Below are 20633 nucleotides of genomic sequence, written 5' to 3' on the forward strand. Positions count from 1 at the left end.
TCTGAGTTATCAAGCTCTGCAGCCTTCCAGTTTATCTTGCTCCAAGTCTCTATGGCTTTATTTCAGCTCTCCAGTATTTAAGAGATTTAGACTCAGCCATTCCACCTAATAGAGTGAACTGAGGGACTGTTCAACCTGAAACAATAATTTTCTTCTAGAAAATGTCCATTGAGCAATTATTCCTAGAAGCAGTAGTATATTCCTCACTCAGTCTGCTCCAAATCTGTACAGATTGGGTGAGGGAGAGCCCAGTTTGCATTTACATGAAAGTGATGCTCATACCAGACCCATTATAAAACAGCTCTCACGTAATTTAAATTCCAAATCCTATCCAGAACCTGGAACTTATCTGCATTTCAATGCTGCATTTGCTCTGACATTATGCATCATCATCTGGGAAAAGCAAAATTCCTTGAAACAACAAATCTCTCATTCTGCAGCTTTAAATCAGGCAAGAACATCCACAGGTACAAACACAAGGTGGAGAGAGAAATTCTCATTAAATGTCCTCATATCCCTACACATCTCTAAGTCCCTGCTAATGGGAATAAAACCTGTGTTCCAATAACCACTGAGCCCTTGTGACAGTTGTTAATCAACCTGTAAATGTACACAGAGACAATTTCACCTCGTGGCACATAAACCTGTGTATTTCCTTTTATTCCTTATCCCACCAAATCAGCAACATTACACATAAAGACTCTGGAGTTTTGCTGCCCAAAAGCAGAGAAATCTGCAAAGGAATAGAACTGCTTCACGAACTCTTAGGTTCCAGAAAAATAATCAGGGGCCTGGAGGTCAGACATTTAAAGTATGAAGGTTGCCTGCAAAATTGCTTAATTTGGACAGTTTTGATGTCTTTAAGATTTTAAGACCTGTCTGCCACCTCTCTGTATTTTGGAGAGCTTTACCTACAGGTCTAGAAGCAGTAAAACAGAAATTGAAACACAAATAGAGAATTTTAAAAGAATTTTTAGCTTTGTTTGCAGTAGTACTTTTAGAATATTTCTATGACTGCATGTTTAGACACAGAAGTAACCTCCATATAGACTCTATAGATCTCAACTCTGAGAAATAATCTTTTTCTAAAGAGTTTGTGTATTCCTGGATTCTTGTATAACACTTAACAGAAAATTAGATAGACATTTATGTGTCTACCTCCCACAGAATCTATAAAATATTTCATAAAACCACAAAGGCTTTTTTTCCAGACACCAAATCAGCTGTTCAAATTTTTTAAAAAATTAAAATTGATACATTTCTAATTTCATGAGGTGCTGAAGTTTTGCACTCTTTAAGAATTACGAGTCTAAATATGAACTTCAGTTTTTGGATCCTAAAGCATGTATTTTGAAAAACTTTGAATTATAATCTTAAAACATTAAGAAAAAAAAAATAAAAATAAATATACCTCTTCTGGCATAATTGGTATCCATATCCTTAAAATGCACCATAACAAAGTCTGAAGACTTGAACAAGATACTCTCTAGGATGTCCTCCCGTTTTGGCCCCAAACTGGATTCTGCAGTTTTCCGATGAGCAGCATCAACCACTAAATCACACTGTGGGAGACACAAACACAAGGCTCTGCTTTAATGCACAGTCACCCCCTCAATAATTTCACCTATTTGCAAAAACTAGGTAGTTACAATCTGCTTGTGTAAATCTAGGCATGACCAGTAAAAATAATTCTTGGTAAATATTCCAATTTTAATCAAATGTTGGTTATTCAGAATTAGGAATTTTCACAAAACTAAAGAGTCAAAATGTAGAAAATTACCTTAGGACTGTAGGTTTTAAAAACTCCTTCATATATACCACCATTTTTCACCTGTACTTCACATTTGGATCCCTAGAATGCAAGAAAAACGAAAATATAACTTTCTGCCAACCTGACAAATGACATTACAGTGATTTTCTTAAACATGTGTACTTTACATATGTCCAAAGTGTAAAAATACAGCTCAATTCTTAGTGAAATCTCCTCATTCAGCATCTGCCCGTTTATAAATGCACTGCTGTGCTCTGCAAATTCAAATAGCTGGGTGTGTATGGGCAGTCCTGAAGGGATTTGAGATACTCACAGGAGAATATTTGGTTCTCACAAGGCTCTTGACCAGTTAAAACACACAAAGGAGGTTTTGTGCAAACCCCAAATCTGTGCCTGTGTGGGTACAAGTAAGAATAAAAGCTTATCCTGGCCTCAGGCAGATGTGGGACAGTCTGCCTTACTTCATTTTGCCATGTCAGGGCTTCCCTTAAAATCTGGGGAGAAAGGTTTCTAATCCCTGCACACAGACTCATTTTATCTATCCAGAACTTCTCTAAAGACAGAAAATGCAAAATACAACCAGCACACCTAAGAAATCTGCTGTACCTCTGCAAATTAGAGTTAAATCTTTCCAAGCCTAAAATTTCTGTGATCCTTTCAAGTTCAACCTTGGCAAAAAGTGTTTAATGTTCACTCCTCTATATTACCATCAGGGGATTAGTCAAAAATTCCCTGTCACTAGAGAAACCATTCTTCCAAATATGAAGACTTACAACAACTGATGTGAGTATGTGAACCATTCTCATGTTTGCATAGATGCCATCGAAAGAAATCTGAAAAATAAGAAAGACAACATGAATATTGAAGAAATTCCAAAAGCCAGAGCACCCAACCCAGGCTTTCATTCAGTACACAGAAATTCTCAGAAACATTGGGTCAAAACCTTACTCAGGCAAGACACATGGAATGTAGGTATTAAATATTAATATTAAACATGCCAGGGGAGATTTCCAGAGGGCCCTTGACTTTTTTCTGACCAGTTAAAGATCTAACATCCTCCCAAACAAGCTAGAAATACCAGGGGGAGCCCCTATTGTCACTCCATTAAGGAAATTCTCTGGCTGGTTGGGTGCAGCTGATATGCACAGATTTGAGGGATGTTGGCAGGGCTTTGTTTTTAAACAGAAAAAGCCCTGCTGGTTTAAGAACCATCAAGAGAATAAGGCACTTGCAGTGCTGCAGAAGCAAAAAGGTGCTTTCAGGCCTGCTCAACCTCATCCTTTCATCTCCCAGTGCTGATTACACACATTAACAGGAGCTAAAGCCACCAAATTGTGGAGTGCCAAATTGCCACAAACCCTGTCATTAATTTGGTCCAAAGTAACTCAGTGTAGCACCAGGATCTGCAATCCTAACTGGGAGAGCTGCGCAGGTATCCCCAGCTTGCTGGAGGACACACTCACCTCAGTGCAGGTGTTTTGCTGCAACACCTGGTATCTCTTCCTGTCAGCTTTGTGTTTGTAAAACAAGAGATGCTAAAACAGCTCTTGGGATCTGACCATATTCTGATATTTTCAACCAACAACGTATTTTTAAGTGTCAGCTACCTTCCTGGGCTGAACAGAGATGTTTAGGGACATTCCTGTGCTCAGCACTCAGCACAGAGCACATACAGACCAACACTTGGGGGTGTTTAGTGTTTGCCTATGACTCTTTCCACCAGTTTTCCTCAAAGCTTCTTCAGTTTTCCTCAAGTGTCTTGGTATCTTCAATAAACATTTATGTAAGCAAACTTGTAAACCCTTAGCCCTTTTAAACCTTCCTGCTTCTGCTCTATTCCTCAAAATTAGGCATCTCTGAAAACCAGGCCAGCAACAAATTGGCAAATATTTGATTAGTGCAGTTCAAAGATTCACTCTTTCAATCGAGATCCACGTATTTAGCTCTGATAAAATGATGTTCTGCAAGACAAGACACTTCTATACTCCAATAATACACAGCCTTGAGAACAACTAAAGCTGCACATTGGAGTTACTGAGAATAATGGTTTAGCAATTTCATAGTAAAGCTAAACAGAGTAGTTATTTTTATTTCATTAAGTGCTGCCTTACTGTCATTTGTTTAAGAGAAAAGGCAATGTTAGAATTTTCAGACAGGAATTTTAAAAGCACTGCTTTAAGTTAAATGTTATTTATATTTACAGCTGTCATTGCAAGAAAATGCAGAATATTTATATAAGTGTAGGCAAAAGTTTAAGTGAACCTTCCTCCATTCACCCTCCCAGGAGACTTAAATGAATGTGAGATGCTACTCTTCAGAAAATTGTATCTCACTCTAAAGTATCCACCCACCATGGTATCCCAAAGAAAAAACGGAGAGAATATTCCAGTATCTGCCATTCTTATAAGTTGTTTCCTCCTACCCTGCACTGGCACAAAGAGGAGAAACCACAAACTTACCGTAGGCTGAGGTGGTCCTTTGCCACTGCTGCGGCCTCTGGAATTAAACACACACACGGGATATGATTAAATTACTGCTGAAACTGCTGCATTTCCTACCAAGCAAGAATTCCAAACCCATCTTAATTTAGAGTTCAGAATGGGATCAGGAAAACCAGCATTCCCAGAAAGCAGAGCCTGACAAGGACCCACTGGGTTTATCTCCAACCTGCTGACCTACCAAGTGCCATCAGCAGGCAGGGGGTTACCTGTGATAAACTAAAGGACAAAATGAAGAAAATACTAAGCTTATGTCATTACAAAACCAGAGGAAGAAAAAAAGAACAATCCTGCAACTAAAGCAAATTCCAAAACTTAATAGCACACAAAACCAGGACCCAGCTCAGGCTCAAACCCTACACAGCACAGGGTCCCTTCCTTGAGCCAGGAACGTTGTCACTGTGTCAGATTTGGGCCACCCAAACAACTGACCCGGCCACAGGCCACAGAGGAGCCCTGACTGTGAGGCTCTACCTACAGAGCTCGTTTCTAACTGCTCTCACAACCCTGCAAACCCAGTAAGTCTGTCCATCCCCCCAAAACACCAGGTCCTCCTAATGCCAATCTGTCACTGTGTAGCACTCAGGACACGTCGGGATGCCCAGAACACCTTGCACACTGAGAAGGGTCAGTCTGTGCCCTCCTCCTCAGGCACCCGAGTCCCAAAGCATCCCTGCAGGTAAAAAAGTCCCCAACAGCTCCAATTCTTCAACTACTCCACTGGTGTGTCTTAATTCTAAGTTCCTTCCTTGTACCAAGAAGTCCTAGTTTCAAACACTTCTCATAGTGATTTGGATTGGTGTTATGACTTCAGTAGTGCTCACTGTAATGTGAGGCAAAAATAAATCTTCTGTTCTATTAAAAAAACCCTCAATTTTTAAAATAGACTCACCTTACTGACACACAACCATTTCATTAAAGACACCTGAAGAATCATGTCTGGCATTATCTAAACAACGCTGAAATCTAAATGCAACTGAATGTCACAGCATCGTGGAATGGTTTGGGTGGGAAAGCACCTTAAAGATCATCCTCATGCCATGGGCAGGGACACTTTCCTCTAGACCAGGTTGCTCAGAGCTCCTGAACACCTTCACTAGGTGCCAGCTGCATTCAAATGCTTTTAAAAACACCAAGCTGGGGCTAACCTACTCCCCAAAATAACAGGCCCTTATAAAAGAGAGCTCACAGAGTAGTCAAAAAATCAAAGGAACTTCTCTCAGCGAACATAAATAAACCTCCAATAAATTCTGCTGAAATAAGCAAAGCCATCAGAGAGCCATGAAAGGCCTTAATGAGGAAAAAATGAAAAACCACTAAACTATCACCTGACTCATTTCAAACAACCTTCTGCACCATAACTGTGGTCTCAGAGCATCACACATGCTTGGGGCATTGGCTGATGGCAGGAACTGTGGATTTGAGGTGCCCAGCAGGCATTTTCAGGATATTGCAGAGTGCTAATATCACAAAAAAAAAGCTCTGATGCAAATAACCTTTATTTAACTACCCATCAACCTTAACTTTCCATAGGGCAACTTCACAATTTCAGGCTTGCTCTGGAGCAACTCTCACCATTTACCAAACTGGACATTTGTTAAATGGCCTCTGAGAGAACTGAGCCCTTGTGAACCTAGAACAGCATTTTTGCACAATATTCAGACCCTCCCCTTTCAGAAAAAGTCAGATGTGGAACCCCCAAATAAGAGGTACAGTCCAGTTGTGATTTGTCCTTCTACTACAATCAAAAATGCGACCACCACGGTCACTTCACAGAACTTGGCCAGAGTCAAACAATTTCACCAGTTCCATCTGCTGCTCTCTTAGATTTTAGAAGATCCTCCTTCCTCCATCAGCTGTAGATCAAAAGCAAAAGAGTTTCGGGTCTGTGCAAGAGAAACCACTCCCATTTTTTGAGACAAAGTATTCTTAGACCTGAAATAACTGAGTTGCTAGACCGGGCAGAAAGTTTGGAGCACCCCCTCCATCAACCCAAGTGTTTCAGATTTGCCATCTCTTACCACATTTCCAAAATTACTGTTCCTACCCACATTTCTTCAAGAAACAAACTGATTGTGCACATCCACATCAGCAAGGAGTCCCAAGCTCTACATCAGCCAAGAATTAATGCAGAAATTCTCTGATCTAATAGGTCTCTTTATAGACCTGACCTCTTCTTTTCCAGCTACAACTCCTAATCCCAAACCATTGGAAAAAAAACCCCACATTCACCAAGGTGAAAAAAGAAATATATTTACCAATCCTACCAATGCAACAATTTAGCCAAAACTGTGTCTTCTGCTAAAACCAAGGCCATCAACTTGAGTTTCACATTCCAATAGGTGGAGACTGAAGTTCAAACTATCATTTGACACCTCTTCGATGCAATATATGAAAAAAAAACCAACTTAGGACCTTTACAAAGGCAGAAGGTAGATGGGTTTTGCCAGATATTTAACATAATTTAGAACAGGAAAGTAACACTAAAAAATGGAGGTGAAGGAATCTAGGAAAGCTCAACAGCAATTTGGCACTGCTGCCTAAAACCCCATTTTCATTAGGGTTAATATGGCAAAATAAATTTTTTTAAAAATTCATTTTGCATTGCAGATACGTGGTTAAAGGTAAACCTGGGTGAAGGCAGCACAGCCTGGCAAATCAAACCTGGAAACCCTTTGCTTTGGGGAAGCAAAGTCACAAAGTCAGGACACAGTAACGACTGGGCAATTAAACTTAGTAGCCAACTCCTTGAGTCCAGCAGTTACACCCCAAGAGGCAAAGCCTCTCATCATCAGGGCCCAAAAGCTGCACTATAAATGGTTTTTTCCCAGCAGCAACTTGCACATTTTTTTCTATTTTTACAAGTATTTCCTCAGCATCCCTCACCTCCCTCCTTAATGTTTACATGCCAAGTAGAGTGTTTGTATAAGCAAAACAAGGTCACGCATTTGTAGTTTCCCAGTTAATGCAAGGGAAACAAAGTCTTTCCAGGATGGGAAAGAAAGTCTCCAGTTTTCTCTCCAGCAGCGTCTTCACTTTGAGACTAAGAAACAAATGCAGCCACGCTGCAATTAATGTCTGGAGCAGCAATGCAGCTACAAAGACTTGAATTTCAAGAGTGGGAATGGATGTTTCTGGAGCACTGACTGACATTGCTGCAGCTTGGAAAACAAATTTACAGGCTAGTCTAAAGAACTTTAGTGCAGAGAGCTGGCAAAGCTTTTCTTCTAAGGGAGAAATCCAAAGTGCAAGGTTTTATTTCAGCGCAGTGCTTGGCTCTATAAAGCCAAATGAATCGAAGCTGTCAAATGAAGATTATGCAAGAAGTCCTGCAGCTTTATTTTCTGTAGTTTTCCCCCCGATACTGACATCAATAATGCCAATTCCTGTCTCCACACAGGATGACAGCTTCTACAGCATCTGGATATGTAACAACCTGACTCAAGTATGGCCCAGTGCACACCTGGAACCTGTTGATGGGCTTAGTCATTGAAGAACCTTCAAAGACATTGCCATGAATCAGTTGTTAAATTAAAAGTTACTCCAAACCAGGAATATAATATCACCCTGAAGTGCATTCACAGCGATAAGGAAAGAGACCTGCAGGTTAACCAGTCATTCTGCTCAGCAGTTTAGCACAGTTGCACTAAAACCCACACAAAGATGTCAGAACCAACTAGAAAACCTCTGACTGGCACGTGTGATCAGACCTCCAGAACAGTCACTGCCATTAAATTCCAGCGCCTTGGCACTCAACATTCCCCCTTCCTTCCATCTGAACAGCACCAACACCTCTCACGCTCTTTCCTTAAGCCTTCAGTTAGGTTCTTAAAAAAGGGATGTCAAGGAAGAAGGAAAATAAATGGAGGCAAGAAGTTTGCTTTTCAGACTTAATCATGGGGTGTTTCAGTTTTAGCTTTTTGATGGGAAAAGCCATTTTTAAAGGACACTCAGTGTATTCTTACAGGACCCCCAAGTCCAGTTAGGCAAGCAAGTTACCAAAATGAAAAATCCCTTCTGCCACAATTGTAACAAGAGAAGAAACATCCAAACCCTGACTCTGAGGTGTTTTGCCTTCAGATAAAATAACAATGGGGGAAAATTAACAACAAAAAAGGATGAAGAGCTTGGAGGAAGGCTGGGACAGATGCAACTTTCAGCCGAAGGACAACTAACCCTCCTGGGCTTGCATAACAGCAAAACTCAACCCAAACACAGAAAGTAGGTGTTAGATAATATTCTGAGAGCACAAGGAGCAGGTTTGTGAACCAAACCTACATTTTCCCTAATTACAGCTCGATGTGCTATTGGCATCTCCCCTGCAGCCCAAGCCCATCTGCCATAGTGCACATTAAACAAACACAGCATTTCACTTGGGGCCTCTTTATAAAAAAGGCATTAATCCTTCTTTTTTATCTCAAACACTTTCAAGGATACCTTCATTTCTGATTTTTTCCCTTTGTCTAAAAGCAATTGACAGTATAGTGAAAAACATTAGAACGTCTTGGTTGTTCACACAGGATTTTACCTTTTCTAATCTGAAATACAGATGTGCAGCATTATGAACCCAAGGAGACCAAGACAGTGAGCAGAGCTGACCCTTCCCTCATGATCACAGGTGGAAGGACAAGTGCTCAGCCCAGTTCTTCCAGTTGTAAACTCACTGCAGAAAATTAGGCCCAGGACAGTTAATTATAAGTGAGTTTTCTGCCCAAACTAAGCTTTCAAGAGCAACTTAGCCATGAAAAGTAACTTTTTTTTTTTTTTTTTTTTTTTGCATGGGAATGTTAGTGCTGCAGGGAAATGAGCTGCTGGGTGGAAAGCTTGGCATAAGCTGGAGATGTTTACATTTTTATTAAAGAATACAATGCATCAAATTGATACCAAGATGCAGGCCACTTAAATTTTGATTTTTGTGAACAGAAAAGCCACTCAGCTTTTCATTTACAGATTTGCAGCATGAACCACCTTTGAATTTGCACTCCCCAAAAGACCAGACTTGTCTTAAGGACAGCTATAGGGGAAGTTCTCTGAAGGTGTTCCACGGGGCTCCAGCAGGCCTGGGACTGTGATTTTACAGACCCTCCATTCAGATATAACTTGAAAAATTAAGAAAGAAAGAGCGTGAACACCTCTGAGGGAACATGTCAGTTGTTCAGCAGCCCCACCAGAACTCCCTAAGGAGTTCTGAAGTGGACTTTATCCAATACAACCACAAAGGCAATGCTGGTAGGAGAAATCCAGTGGCTTTAATCTTAAACTTGGGAGAGAATTTGAAGCTCACATGCCCAAATCTATGGGGGCAAGTGCTCACCATCAGGCTGAATCTAAAAAAATAAGCTGGAGGTTTTGTTGCCCTTCACGTTAACCTCTACAGTGCCACTGTGTGTTGGCAGGGACAGAGCCCAGTAAACATCACATCCCACCTAATGCCATATGTAAAAACTATTAAACTGGTGCTCTGAGCTGCTGAGGTATTGTTGTTGTTATTTATTTTGTCCTTTTCAACCCTTCCAAAGCTCTTCCGCTTCCAGTTCCACTGGCTGGGAACAAAGTAAAACCCTATTTCCAGTGATGTCCAACAATGGGGCCACTGTAAATTCTGTTTTATTGCCAGTGCACAAAACCAAGTGTGAAAAAACGTCCAGTTGAAGAGGAAGATGAATAAAACTCGAAATGAAACTGTTCTGAGTGACTGTGACCTTCAGAACTGTTACCGTCCTGCTCTGATCGTTTGTTATGACCCCCACAGCCCCAAAAAAATTCACAGCACTACAGAGTTTATTATTTGAGGGAAAGAAAGGGAAAAAATATGAGTGGATTTGCGTAGCTAATGATCAAGGAGCAGGAGCGGGATCAGTCTTCCAGAGGCAGCGAGCATGGGGGGGGTGGGGGGGGGGGAGAGGCGAGGAGAGGGCTCAGCCTCTGCAAGATTCCTGCCCCAAAAATCTGGGAGAAAGCGAGGCTGCGCTTGGAGCCACCATCCAGCGGCGCGGTGCGGCCCGCCTTCCCGCGAGAATTTTATTGCGATTTCCATTATTAAAAAAAATAATAAAATACAAATACTAAAAAATATATATTTTTTTAAATAATAACGATCCCTAGATATTAAAATAAATTAAAAAATCCCCCCCCCCGGGTGAGCCGAGGGCGCTACGCCGCCATCGCGGGGCCGGATCGCCGCCCCCTTCCCCGCCCGGGCCGCCCCCCGGCCCCGCCGCCATCGCTCGCGGCCCTTCCCGCGCCGGCCCCGACACGTGCGGCCCGCGCCCCCCGCTCCCCCCGCTCCCTCCTCAGCAGGCGGGTCACGTCGGCCCGGGGGAAGCGGCGCCCCCCGCCCCGGGCCCCGCAGGGGGCCGAAATGGAGCCTCCGCGCTGTGCCCTCCCCGCGCCTGAAGGGCACCGGCCGCGGCCCGGCCTCGCCCCGGCACTGCGGAACCCCCTCGGCGGGGCCGCGAGCGCCGCGCCCGCCGCCATCGCGGCCCCCGCCCCGGCCCCGCCATGCTGCGGGCCCCGCGCCCCCCCTCCCCGGCCGCCGCCGCCCATGGAGGCCGGTGCGGGGCGAGGGCGGGGGGGAGGGGGGCGGCGGGGGCGGGCGAGAGGCGCCCGCGCCAGGCCCGGGGCCGGAGCCGGGGCCGGTCCCGCGGCACTGCGCACCCACCTTCCCATGTTCTGCCTCCCCGCGGCTGACGGGAGGCCGGGGCCGCCGCCGCCGGGGGGCTTGCGGTTGTTGCCGGCGGGCTGCGCCGCCGCCGCCGCTTGCTTGAGGGACATGGCGAGGAGGGAGGGAGAGCGCCGGGGGTCGCGCCGGGCTGGGTGCGCTCGGCCGGTCCGCGCTGCGCTGGCGGGGCCGGGGCGCCGCTGGCTCGGCCGGTTGCTCCCAAACAGTGCGAGCGGGGCGGAGGGAGCGGAGCGCGGCGCGGAGGGATCCGCGGGGGGGGGCGGGCGGCGGCCGGGCCGCGCCACGGGGCGAAGGCAGCGGCGGGGCCGGGGGGCGCGGCGACCACACCCGCGGGCTCAGGGCACCCCCGCGGGGCCGGCGGGGCGCGGCGGGGCGGTGGCGGCGGGCGCGGGGCGGGCGGCGGAGCGGACTCTTTACGGGAAGTCGGAGGGCGCGGCGGCGGTGCTGCGGCGGGTGAAGGGGCGGGGAGGGAGGGGGGGACACGTGAGGCGGCGGCGGCGCGGGACGGCGGCAGCGCCCGCCTGGTCCGGCCCGGCTCGGCCGTGAGGCCCCGGCGGGGTCGGGAGGGTCCTTTCGCCCGCTCAGCCCCCTCCGCACCCGCCGGTGACACCAGGCGGGTCGGCCCCGCGCGGCCCCCGCGAGCAGCGCTCCCCGCGCTGCGGGCCCGCAGGCCGCGGCCTGGTGGGGCCCGGCCGCGCTCGCCCCTCCCCGGGCCCCAGCGAGCGGCAGTGGGAGGGCGGCGGGCTCGGCCCGCAGCGCATCGTTCAAAAGAAACCAGGCGTCGAGAGACAACGAAATGGAGGAAAAATGGCCGAGCCCCGGCCGGTTGGGAAAGGCTGGTGGAGGAAGCCGGGCCCTGGCGAGCCGCGGAGCGGCTGCTGCCCTGATCCGCAGAGATCCCGAGCCATCGCTGCTAAACACATCCCTGCTCTTGGGGGAAAGCAAGATGGGGCCGGAGGATGGCTGCTTTCCCTGCAGTGCCCCTCCATCTTACAGATTTCAGAGCAGTCAGGGCTTCCCCTCGTAGTAAAGAAATTAAAATTTGCATTGTGCTGATGGATAAAATATTTAAGCTCAACATGCCTCTTCTCCCCTCACTCCGCGTTACCTGTCCACCATCACCAGGCTCCCTGCAGAAATCCAGGGTGCAGTGGCTGTGTGTGGAACCTGCTTGGTGCAGGGTGGGAATTTCACCAACTCAAACCCGTACACAAAAATAAAGCCTGGTCGGTCCAATTGAGAAAAAAAACCCCAAAACTATGCACATACAGGATTAGTAAGAGCAGATGCAACTTGAAAACCAAGAGCTAAATTGATTTATAGCCATGGTTACTCAAAATGCTCAGAGTTTAATCTATTCATAGAAATGCTCTAGAAATCCCACAGGATTCCAGTGGAATAAAAAGGAGCAGTGCTCTTAGGCAGGCATTATTTATACACCTTGCTCCTAAAGCAACAGCTTTCCCATGCAGTTGGAAGAGTTGTGGGTGGCAGCACACAATGGTAAAAAGATAACAAATATTGAACAGCTTTCTTAAATTAGCATTTTCCTTACATTTTACCTTTTAAACTGATTGCTTTGTTTTACCTCACAGGCCCAAGTAACCTTGTGGTTAACGCTTTATGAGCTCGATGACAGATTCTACCCAAAATGGGCTCAGCATTAAGAATTTTCCCATTGAAAATACTCTAAACAGAGCTGGTGATTTAATGAAATTATATATTTTAATCCTTTTAGTGAACTCACAAGACACTCCACTCTTTCACAGCCACGGAACTGAATGAGAAGGACACTGAGGATTTCTGGAGCCCAAGAGTTTCTGTGGGAGACATCAGCACCTGCAGAGCCACTGGCACCAATTTTGGGACCATTTACTGTAAGAGCAGGAGTCTGGTTCACTGCATGTGATAGGATAAATAACTTGCCCTAAGAGCAGCTAAGAAAAGTCCTTTATATATGTGTGTGTAAAATCCAGAATGAAAAGGCACTTAACCAATATAAGACAATATGTAACTATATAGTAGTAGTAATAATAACAGTACTACTAATAATAGATTTAGTGGTAGTATATAATAGGATATAAAAATATAAGAAATATACAGAACTGTTAGAGAGTGCCCAAAAGAGGCTATGAAGATGTTGAAGGGTCTGTGCAGGATCAGAAGTTGGACTGGATGATCCTTATGGGTCCATTCCAACTCAGGATATTCCATGACTCTGTGAACCAACCTCTTTAGGGTGCTGTTTGTAAGTTCTACAGCTTTTGGTTGTCCTGAACCTTGAGCAACTTTGAAAAAGAAGTTGTTAATAAAAAGCACAAGGAAGTCTGATAAGAGACTGAGCATAACATATCCAGGTCACTTAACGTGGGGTTTTTAGAGGACATCACTTCAATGCTTTTCCAGCCTGAAATGTTCACAACTCACGGCAATTAGTGACTGTTTATGTGGCTGAAGGTTAAGAACCATTAAAGCACCTGCAGCAGTTTGAAGGGGCTGTGGGGTCCTGATAGTCAAGAATGTCAAAAAATACAGAAACGAGTTCCACAGGCAGAAATCGTTTCTAAGGCATGACATGAACACACTGAAGTACATTTCAGGGTGACATTACGTGCTCAGAAAGCAGGGTATGAATAGACTGATGTTCACATCCTCAGTAATGACTCAAGAGCAGTTGCAGTTTGACTTGTTTGCTCCTTCAATGTATTCTTTGTTTTCTTAAGCTCTGTTTGGCTTTCATTGTGCCCTCCCTTTTTTCTTTGTCGAGCATCTTTATAAAAAAACAGATTAAAAGTAAATGTAGAAGTGATCATTTAAAATAGCTTTGTCAGGAATGACCACCAGAGAAGGTGCAAGGTGGTTTCCAGTGGCAGCCAGCTTCTCCAGGGACCACCAGCATGGACACTGCAGTGTGTCTGCAGTGAACTCCCCAAATTCCCAGTGTAATGGGGTTCTACTGCTGTTAGGGCACATCATTCCGTTTACTTCTGCCTGAATATGCTCTTCTTTGATAGCCCACCATTCCCAATCTTTCTTATTTTATGGCTTGGTTTTATCAATTTCTCACCCTTTTTTTTTGCTCTTCCCCACCATTTATAGCTGATATTTTGGATGTCAATGATGTTGTGACAAAGAACAGCCAACAGTGGATGTGGTGGTGTAGCTGGAGAAAAATTAAGAATTCAGTCACCTGCTCCGTGATCGAGAAAGAAAGGAAACTGTTCCTAATGGAGAATCATGTTCCCTTTTGCCTCTCCTGTCCACGATCCAGGTTAGAGCTGCTCCTTTCCGGGACTACTGTTTCCATCCAGATGTGTGACTACATGTGCAGGCTGTATTTGCATGTGGAGATGAGTGAGGCTGATAATAGCAGCACTTAGCAGGAAGTGCCGTGTGATGTAACATTTCCTTGATCTAACCTGCTGTTCATCTTGTGCTCCCTTCCCTGAGCTGCCCAGGGTGATCCTCAACAGCAATCCAGCAAGGCAAAACACGCCTGGATACACAGGGACAACAGCACAGGGACAGGGGTTTACTTTAAGCAAAATCAGCTGCTGGAGAAGCTCAGAGAACTGAGCATTTCCACACACGTGTTTTCTCTCCCCTGAAGGCTTCAGTTCTTCAGTTTCATTGTCCCTACCCCTCCTCTCAGAGGCTAAAGCTTTGTGGACAGTGCTGTGGGAACGGGGATCTCCAAACGCTTGGAAGGACATTAGGAAAACAAATCAGGTGCTCTGACACGCCGGCAGTACTTCCCAGAGAGATACGATGTAGCTCGTCAGCAGAGCTGCCCTCAGTTCTGACTCATGACACACCCCTGGCCGGATCAGAATTGGTGGCACAGCAAAACCAAACCCCAAACTCCAAACCAACCACGAGGGACAGCTGCTGCCACCTCTGCCTTTCCCCCCCACTCCAGTCTTCCCATTGCCTCCAGCCCCCCAGATTCACAGCTCAGCTCCAAGCAGAGACCAGCTCCCATCAGATACAGTTTCTGATCTGCAGTTTTATTGCCATTTCTTCCCAATTCCCAGCCCTCCAGCTCAGTGGAGCCAGGGCATGGATGATGGATGTCCCTGCTGAGCCATGCTTCCAGCTGCTTCTCCTGCAACCAAGAGGAGATGAAGGGAAACGCCGATGTCCATGGAGCTCTGGAGGGAGGCACAGAAGTGCCAGAGCTTATGCACCCATAATCAACACTTGAATGACCCTTGCTCAGTTTGCACAGGCCTTGGACACAAGAAGAGCATTTCCTTCCTCAGCCAGCAAAGCCCCAGGATCCATCTGATGAAGCCGTGGCTCTGCAATGATTGTTGGGTCAGAGCTGCAAACTGGGAGGACCAACCTTGCCCAGCAAAGTGCCAGGAAATTGCCAACCAGGTGCTTTACGCCTTCAGATTTCACATTTTTAGGAAAGAGAAGGGGGAATCCAGCCTGGCTCCTGCTAAGCAGCAGCAGCAGCAGCAGCACACAAAGCAATCATTATGCCAAGATTTAGCTGTTAAATCCCTCAAGATCTGGTGCTCACAGAGCATAAACAACCTTTGCCTCCCAGCCTGGCCGAGCAGTACTTCCAGGTTTCCCAGCACAGCCACACAGACCCTCCCATACCCATCCTCTCCCCGGCCCTTCGCTGAGGCTGCCGTGCCAACAAGAAAGCCAGTTGCCATGGCATTTTTTCCCCCTACAGACAGATGTCCATTAAAAACCAAGTCAGCCTCAGGTTTGCTTCACAGAGAAGCTTTCAGTTATTATTACCAGCCTGCAAGGAATTTCCACTGTAGCCCTTCACCTCAGATGTTTCAATGCACTTCAGTGTTAATCCCTGGGGATTAGAAGGAAACTACGACAGAGCAGGCACAGGTACGTTCAAAGAACAAATTTAGGATTATGATTGTGCTTTATGTTTTTGGCAAATGACAACCACATGAATGTGTTTGGAAAGGGTTGAATTTGTTACCTCTGGTGCTCTTTCCCCTGTTCACTGTGCTAAAATCATCAGGCAAATTGGGAGTGAGATGTGAAACTTCTCCCCTCCTCCAGCGTGTCGTGCCTGGGGCTCAGATCTGGGATTTTGGCTTCAGGAGGAACCTGCCTGTCCTGGACAGGGGCTCCATCCTTGGAGAAGGGAAAGCCCAGGCAGCTTCTGTGAGCAGGGCCAAGCACTTCCAGCCACTTCCATGGCTCAAGGAGCGATGTCTTCTTCCTTGGTCACAAGGCCACATTTTTATTTAAGAATGGAAAAAGGGATGGATGGATTCCATACTACCCCTCAGCCCATTCTGGGGGCCAAGGGCCAGTTGGAAGTGTCCCTTGGGAAAAACAGAGGAGCTTCCTACTGCAGCGCTGGCAGCGCATCCCCAGCATCTCCGCAGGGATGGGTTTGGAGGGAACAGTCAGGTATTTTTATTTGGACTCCAACAGTGCTAAATATGTGAGAATTAGACACTGGAATTTAACTGTACAGTGGAATTAGTTTTCCTTACTTAGCACTGCAGTGCTAGAAATCCTTGGTGATGTCCAGGGATCTCCTGTCTCACATCTGGCTCTGAACCTGGCAGGGGCTTCCACAGCATTCCTTGTTTAAGCTCTGGCACTTGGGAGACGTGGACCTGCTGAGACTTTGGAGCCACCATTGCAGCTCGGAGCCCTGCATCCAGGCTGGCTCACAGCCTGGATCTTTGGGGGAACCAAGTGCACAATTCCAGCTGCAGGAACGACAGCTCCTCGTGGCTCTGGGAAGCAGTGGGGTCTGAGCACACCCTGGCTGCGGGGTCCTGAGGGAGCGCTCCCTTCCAGGCTCTCAGTCACTTCCCAAGGCGAGACATTTGGATTTCTCCTCTCGGTTACAGCAAGCACAGCTGCAAATATGATCAAAAATATCTAATCCTCTTAACTGCTTCTGCAGTTTGACTCGATCGCTGCAGAGGAAAATGCTGTGATTGCAGACTGCTGCCTGCATTCCCACATAAGCCTCAGCTTTTACACCATTGATCATTCCTCCACATTGATTTTTTGGAAGGAGGAGAAGGTGTTTGGCTCCTTGTGATGAAGCTAAGGGGGTTTTGCAGGAAGGGGTGGAGGCCAGGATCTGCCAGATCCCAGGGCAGCACCTTGGTGCTCCTTCACTGAAGAAGCAAAATCCAGCTGGGATTTCTTCTTCACCAGAAGCCAGAGCACATTTGAAAGCTGCCAAGGAGAATTGCTTGGGAAAAGTCCTCTTTGCTCCTTGTGCAACCCCTGCACTTGCAGAGGGAAACTCTTGGCACAGCTGTGCTTGGACAAGACCGTCTGGCCTCGCCTCCTTGAGCACAGGGCCTCTGGCTGCAGCAGCATCCCTGTCTCCTGTGGTTAACTGTGGATAACTCCAGCTCACCCATCTTGCTTGGCCACATCTCCCACTCCAGCCCTCACAGAAGGTTTTCCAACTGGGACTCCACACAGATCATGGATTCAAGCCAACAGCACCAGGAGTTTCTCCAGCCTATGTTAATTCTGCTTGGGCTGAGATTCCCAGTAGCGCAGAGGAATTGTTCTGGGAGATCTAGTCCTGGTTTGGATGCTAAAGGGATTTATTGTGGGGTTGGTTTAGTTTTACAGAACCCTGACACACAGAGCATGAATTTGGAACCTCACTCACACCTGGAAGTGGGTGTCTCCCTGCACCCCAAAGAGGAGCCCACCCAGGCTCTTCTTCCCCAGAGAATGTCCCCTCACAGTAGAGGCTGATAAATATCCCAAATAACACACAAACGAGGGAAGAGGAGACTGGGAGGCAGAGGCCTGTAAATTGTTGTTGATGGATGGTCTTTTCATCCAGGAGACCAAGGTATGTCCCACACTGACAGTGTTCTCCAAGGCCATTGCCACCACATAGGGACACAGAAAACAGGCAAGGAAACCAGCTCATTGCAGTCTGTCTCCAGGAAAAATCAGCACAGCTCCAGGATCTCAGGCTGAGAATAAAGCATGTATATAACACAGCTCATCCTCACCCACTGCCCTCGGGCCCACAAACCCAGAGAACCTCTCCAACTACCAAATCAGCACATTACTGAACCTGCAGAAACCAAAATCTCAGCTTCCTGGTGAGTCCAGATGCCTCTGCTCAGAGCTCAGCTCCCAGCAGCAGCAGCAAAGCTTTCCACAGCTTCCCAGTCTCAGCACAGCTCAGGAAACCCTCCCCAGAGAGCCCCCCCTACCCCAGATCCAACTCCAGCTCCAGCAAGGCAGCAACCCCCCCAGGTGCAGCAGCTTTAGAGGAGCTGTTGGCCCTGAAGAAGGTTCAAGAGGGCCCAGTTTCCTGGTGGGGAAGTAAACATTGTTCTCCTGGAGGTGTTTGATGTTTTTAACCAGCTTGGGATGGAAGGAGTTTGACTCTGCAGCTCCCTGGGAGAAGGTGGAAGGAAACCATGAGAGTGTGTTGAGGTTTGTTGTCTAACTCAATTAACCAATTACTTCCAGGTCAAGAAGGGGCAAAGCTATAACTGCTCTTGCTGCTATAAATAGTGTTTGCTCAGGGGTGGTGCAGAGGCAGGAAGTTGTAGGTGTGGGGCTTTAACTTGGAATGAAAGCAAATATCTCTGATTGCTTCCTGCTCCCAGCAAACCTGTCCTTATTTTACTGTTGCTCCTCAGAGGCTGGGGTGAACCTGAGCACATTCCTGCCTTGGGAAATGTGTGCAGGAATTCAGGCTGGGGAAGGAATACACAAATGTCCCTCCTGTGCTGCAAAACTCACCCCAAACACTGCTGGCTGTCCTAGTGTGGGACCTGCTGTGGAGCAGCTGGGTGCGTTTGCCTTTAAAATGCAATTATTAGACCAAAATGCCCATTTATGTAAAAAAAGAAGGGGGGAGGAGGTTTTGGGGAAATGGATGTGAATTTCTCAGAGCTCAAGCGAGAACAGACAAGTCAGTTGGTGCAGATCAAGGCAGGAATTTTCCAGTGGGCCTTAGGGAATTGGGCTTCAGGGGAAAGGCAAAGGGAGCCGAGAGCAGGTGGTGGGACAGCAGTGTGGCCCCTTGGAGGGCACGGCTGTGGGGGGCTCCAGCTGCTCGGACAGATGGACATCTGTGGAGGGGACTCCGTGTCCACTCTGCTCATAGCACCGTGCAAGGTTTTCCTTGGGCACAAGCCACTCAGGACTTTGGCTCCTCAGAGGGCAGAATGGTGACATGGAGGGGATTAGTTGCCATTAAGGGACAGGTTCTTCGCAAGGGACAGAAAATGATCGGGTCCCTGGAACCAGAAACAGCAGCGTCAGATGTGTTACCCCAAACCACCAATCCAGCTTTGCCATGGCTCAGGGGGAACATTCCTGTCATGAAGCAGCGACAATCCAGCCCTGGCCCCCAGCTCACCCCCAGCTGCCCTAAACTTCTCTCCCAAGCAGGGGAGCAGAGCCATCTGGCCCTGCCTTCCCCCCTCAGCCCTTGGAGCCGCCTCTCCCTGCGCTCGCTGGGGAACAGCTGCTGGAGTGAATCATCGCAGCATCCTCCAGACTCTGCCAAGCTCCGTGCGGCTGCTGGCTGGGACCCCGCTCCAGCTGGGCTTCTCCCTGGCCACTGAAATCCCGCAGCTTTTCCTGCAGCCCCTGCCCACCTCCTCTCTTGGGCACCTGGGTGCTGTCCCCATGGTGGTGACAGCAGAGGCTCCTGGTCACTGTCCTGCCCCTGCTCACAGAATCACTTTGGTGTCCCGCTCCCTCCCTGCCAGAAGGTGAAGCAGGGACCTTTTCCAGAGGGAGCACCAGGATCCAGTGAAGTTTCCCACCAGCAGTACTTTGGGGAGAGCAGGTCCCTCATTTCTCACTCCTGCAGGAACACCTCTCCATTAATCGACACAGCCCATGTGGCAAGTGCCAAGGCAGGCTGTGTCCTCCGGCTCCCTGGGACAGCACCCAGCACAGCCAGCAAACCCCTGTGCTGTTCAGCTGGGGACAGGTGTGCTCCTTTCAGGATTTAAAAATAAAAAAGTCTATTTCAAGGGTTGGAACCGTAGCAGGAGCTCGGCCAATCTCAGCTGTTCAGTGCTGGCGAGTTTCACGCTGCTGCAGCCTCCTGCTGTGGTGGTGACAGTGAGTCATGGCCAGGGCTGACCTGCTGCTCCAGCTACTGATGTCAGAACTTGACCACAGGCTGAGGTCCCAGGGCCAATGCTTTTTCCAGGCACTTGTGGGGCCGGATGATGGGTAAGGAAGAGTCACAGACCGGCCTGACGTGGGACTTTTCCCTTCACCGCAAGCCCCAGCTCCTCGTGGGAAGTCTCCCAAGGGAGGGAGGCTGGGGGAGCCCGATGATCTACAGCAGTGAATAAACACCCAGACAGACACTGCAGGGTCTCTGGGCACCTGGGATGGTTTTAGAAGCTGGAGGGGACTCAAGGACTGAGAGTGATTTGGTTTAACATAAAGCATTCAACAATTCTTGCTTTTCTTGCGAGAGCTACCCAGAGATAACTGCCCAGCCTTATCTGCTCCTATCAGCTCAGCTGAGCCCAACTTCCCCAGTCCAAAGATGACCAAGAACACATTTGGACAGCTTTGCTTTTGAGTTAAAAACTATCAGAGTTCCAAAATAACCTCCTCCCTCCCCTCCAGTGGAACACACACACAGAAAGAACTGCACGCTGGTTTAATTTTCCATCACATTTTTTGAAAATGAATTCCAAGATACAGTACA

The 20633-nt window shown here is 47.5% G+C and overlaps 1 protein-coding gene across 8 annotated transcripts in view; it reads right to left on the reverse strand.

The window, feature by feature from the left end:
- Nucleotides 1–11165, reverse strand: part of ATXN2 (ataxin 2) — a 49622-nt gene extending 38457 nt beyond the window's left edge. For all 8 annotated transcript variants that reach the window (XM_082293599.1, XM_082293597.1, XM_082293600.1 and 5 more), the window contains exons 1-5: nucleotides 10931–11165; nucleotides 4231–4267; nucleotides 2545–2604; nucleotides 1781–1852; nucleotides 1412–1562 (exon numbers count right to left, since the gene is read on the reverse strand). In XM_082293599.1, the coding sequence (XP_082149725.1) occupies nucleotides 1412–1562; nucleotides 1781–1852; nucleotides 2545–2604; nucleotides 4231–4267; nucleotides 10931–11043 (433 nt within the window). In that variant the 5' untranslated portion in view covers nucleotides 11044–11165. The remainder of the gene's footprint in view (nucleotides 1–1411; nucleotides 1563–1780; nucleotides 1853–2544; nucleotides 2605–4230; nucleotides 4268–10930) is intronic.
- Between the last annotated feature and the right edge of the window lie 9468 nt (nucleotides 11166–20633).

This window comes from Coloeus monedula, assembly GCF_965178545.1.
Source record: "Coloeus monedula genome assembly, chromosome: 18".
NCBI lineage: Eukaryota > Metazoa > Chordata > Aves > Passeriformes > Corvidae > Coloeus > Coloeus monedula.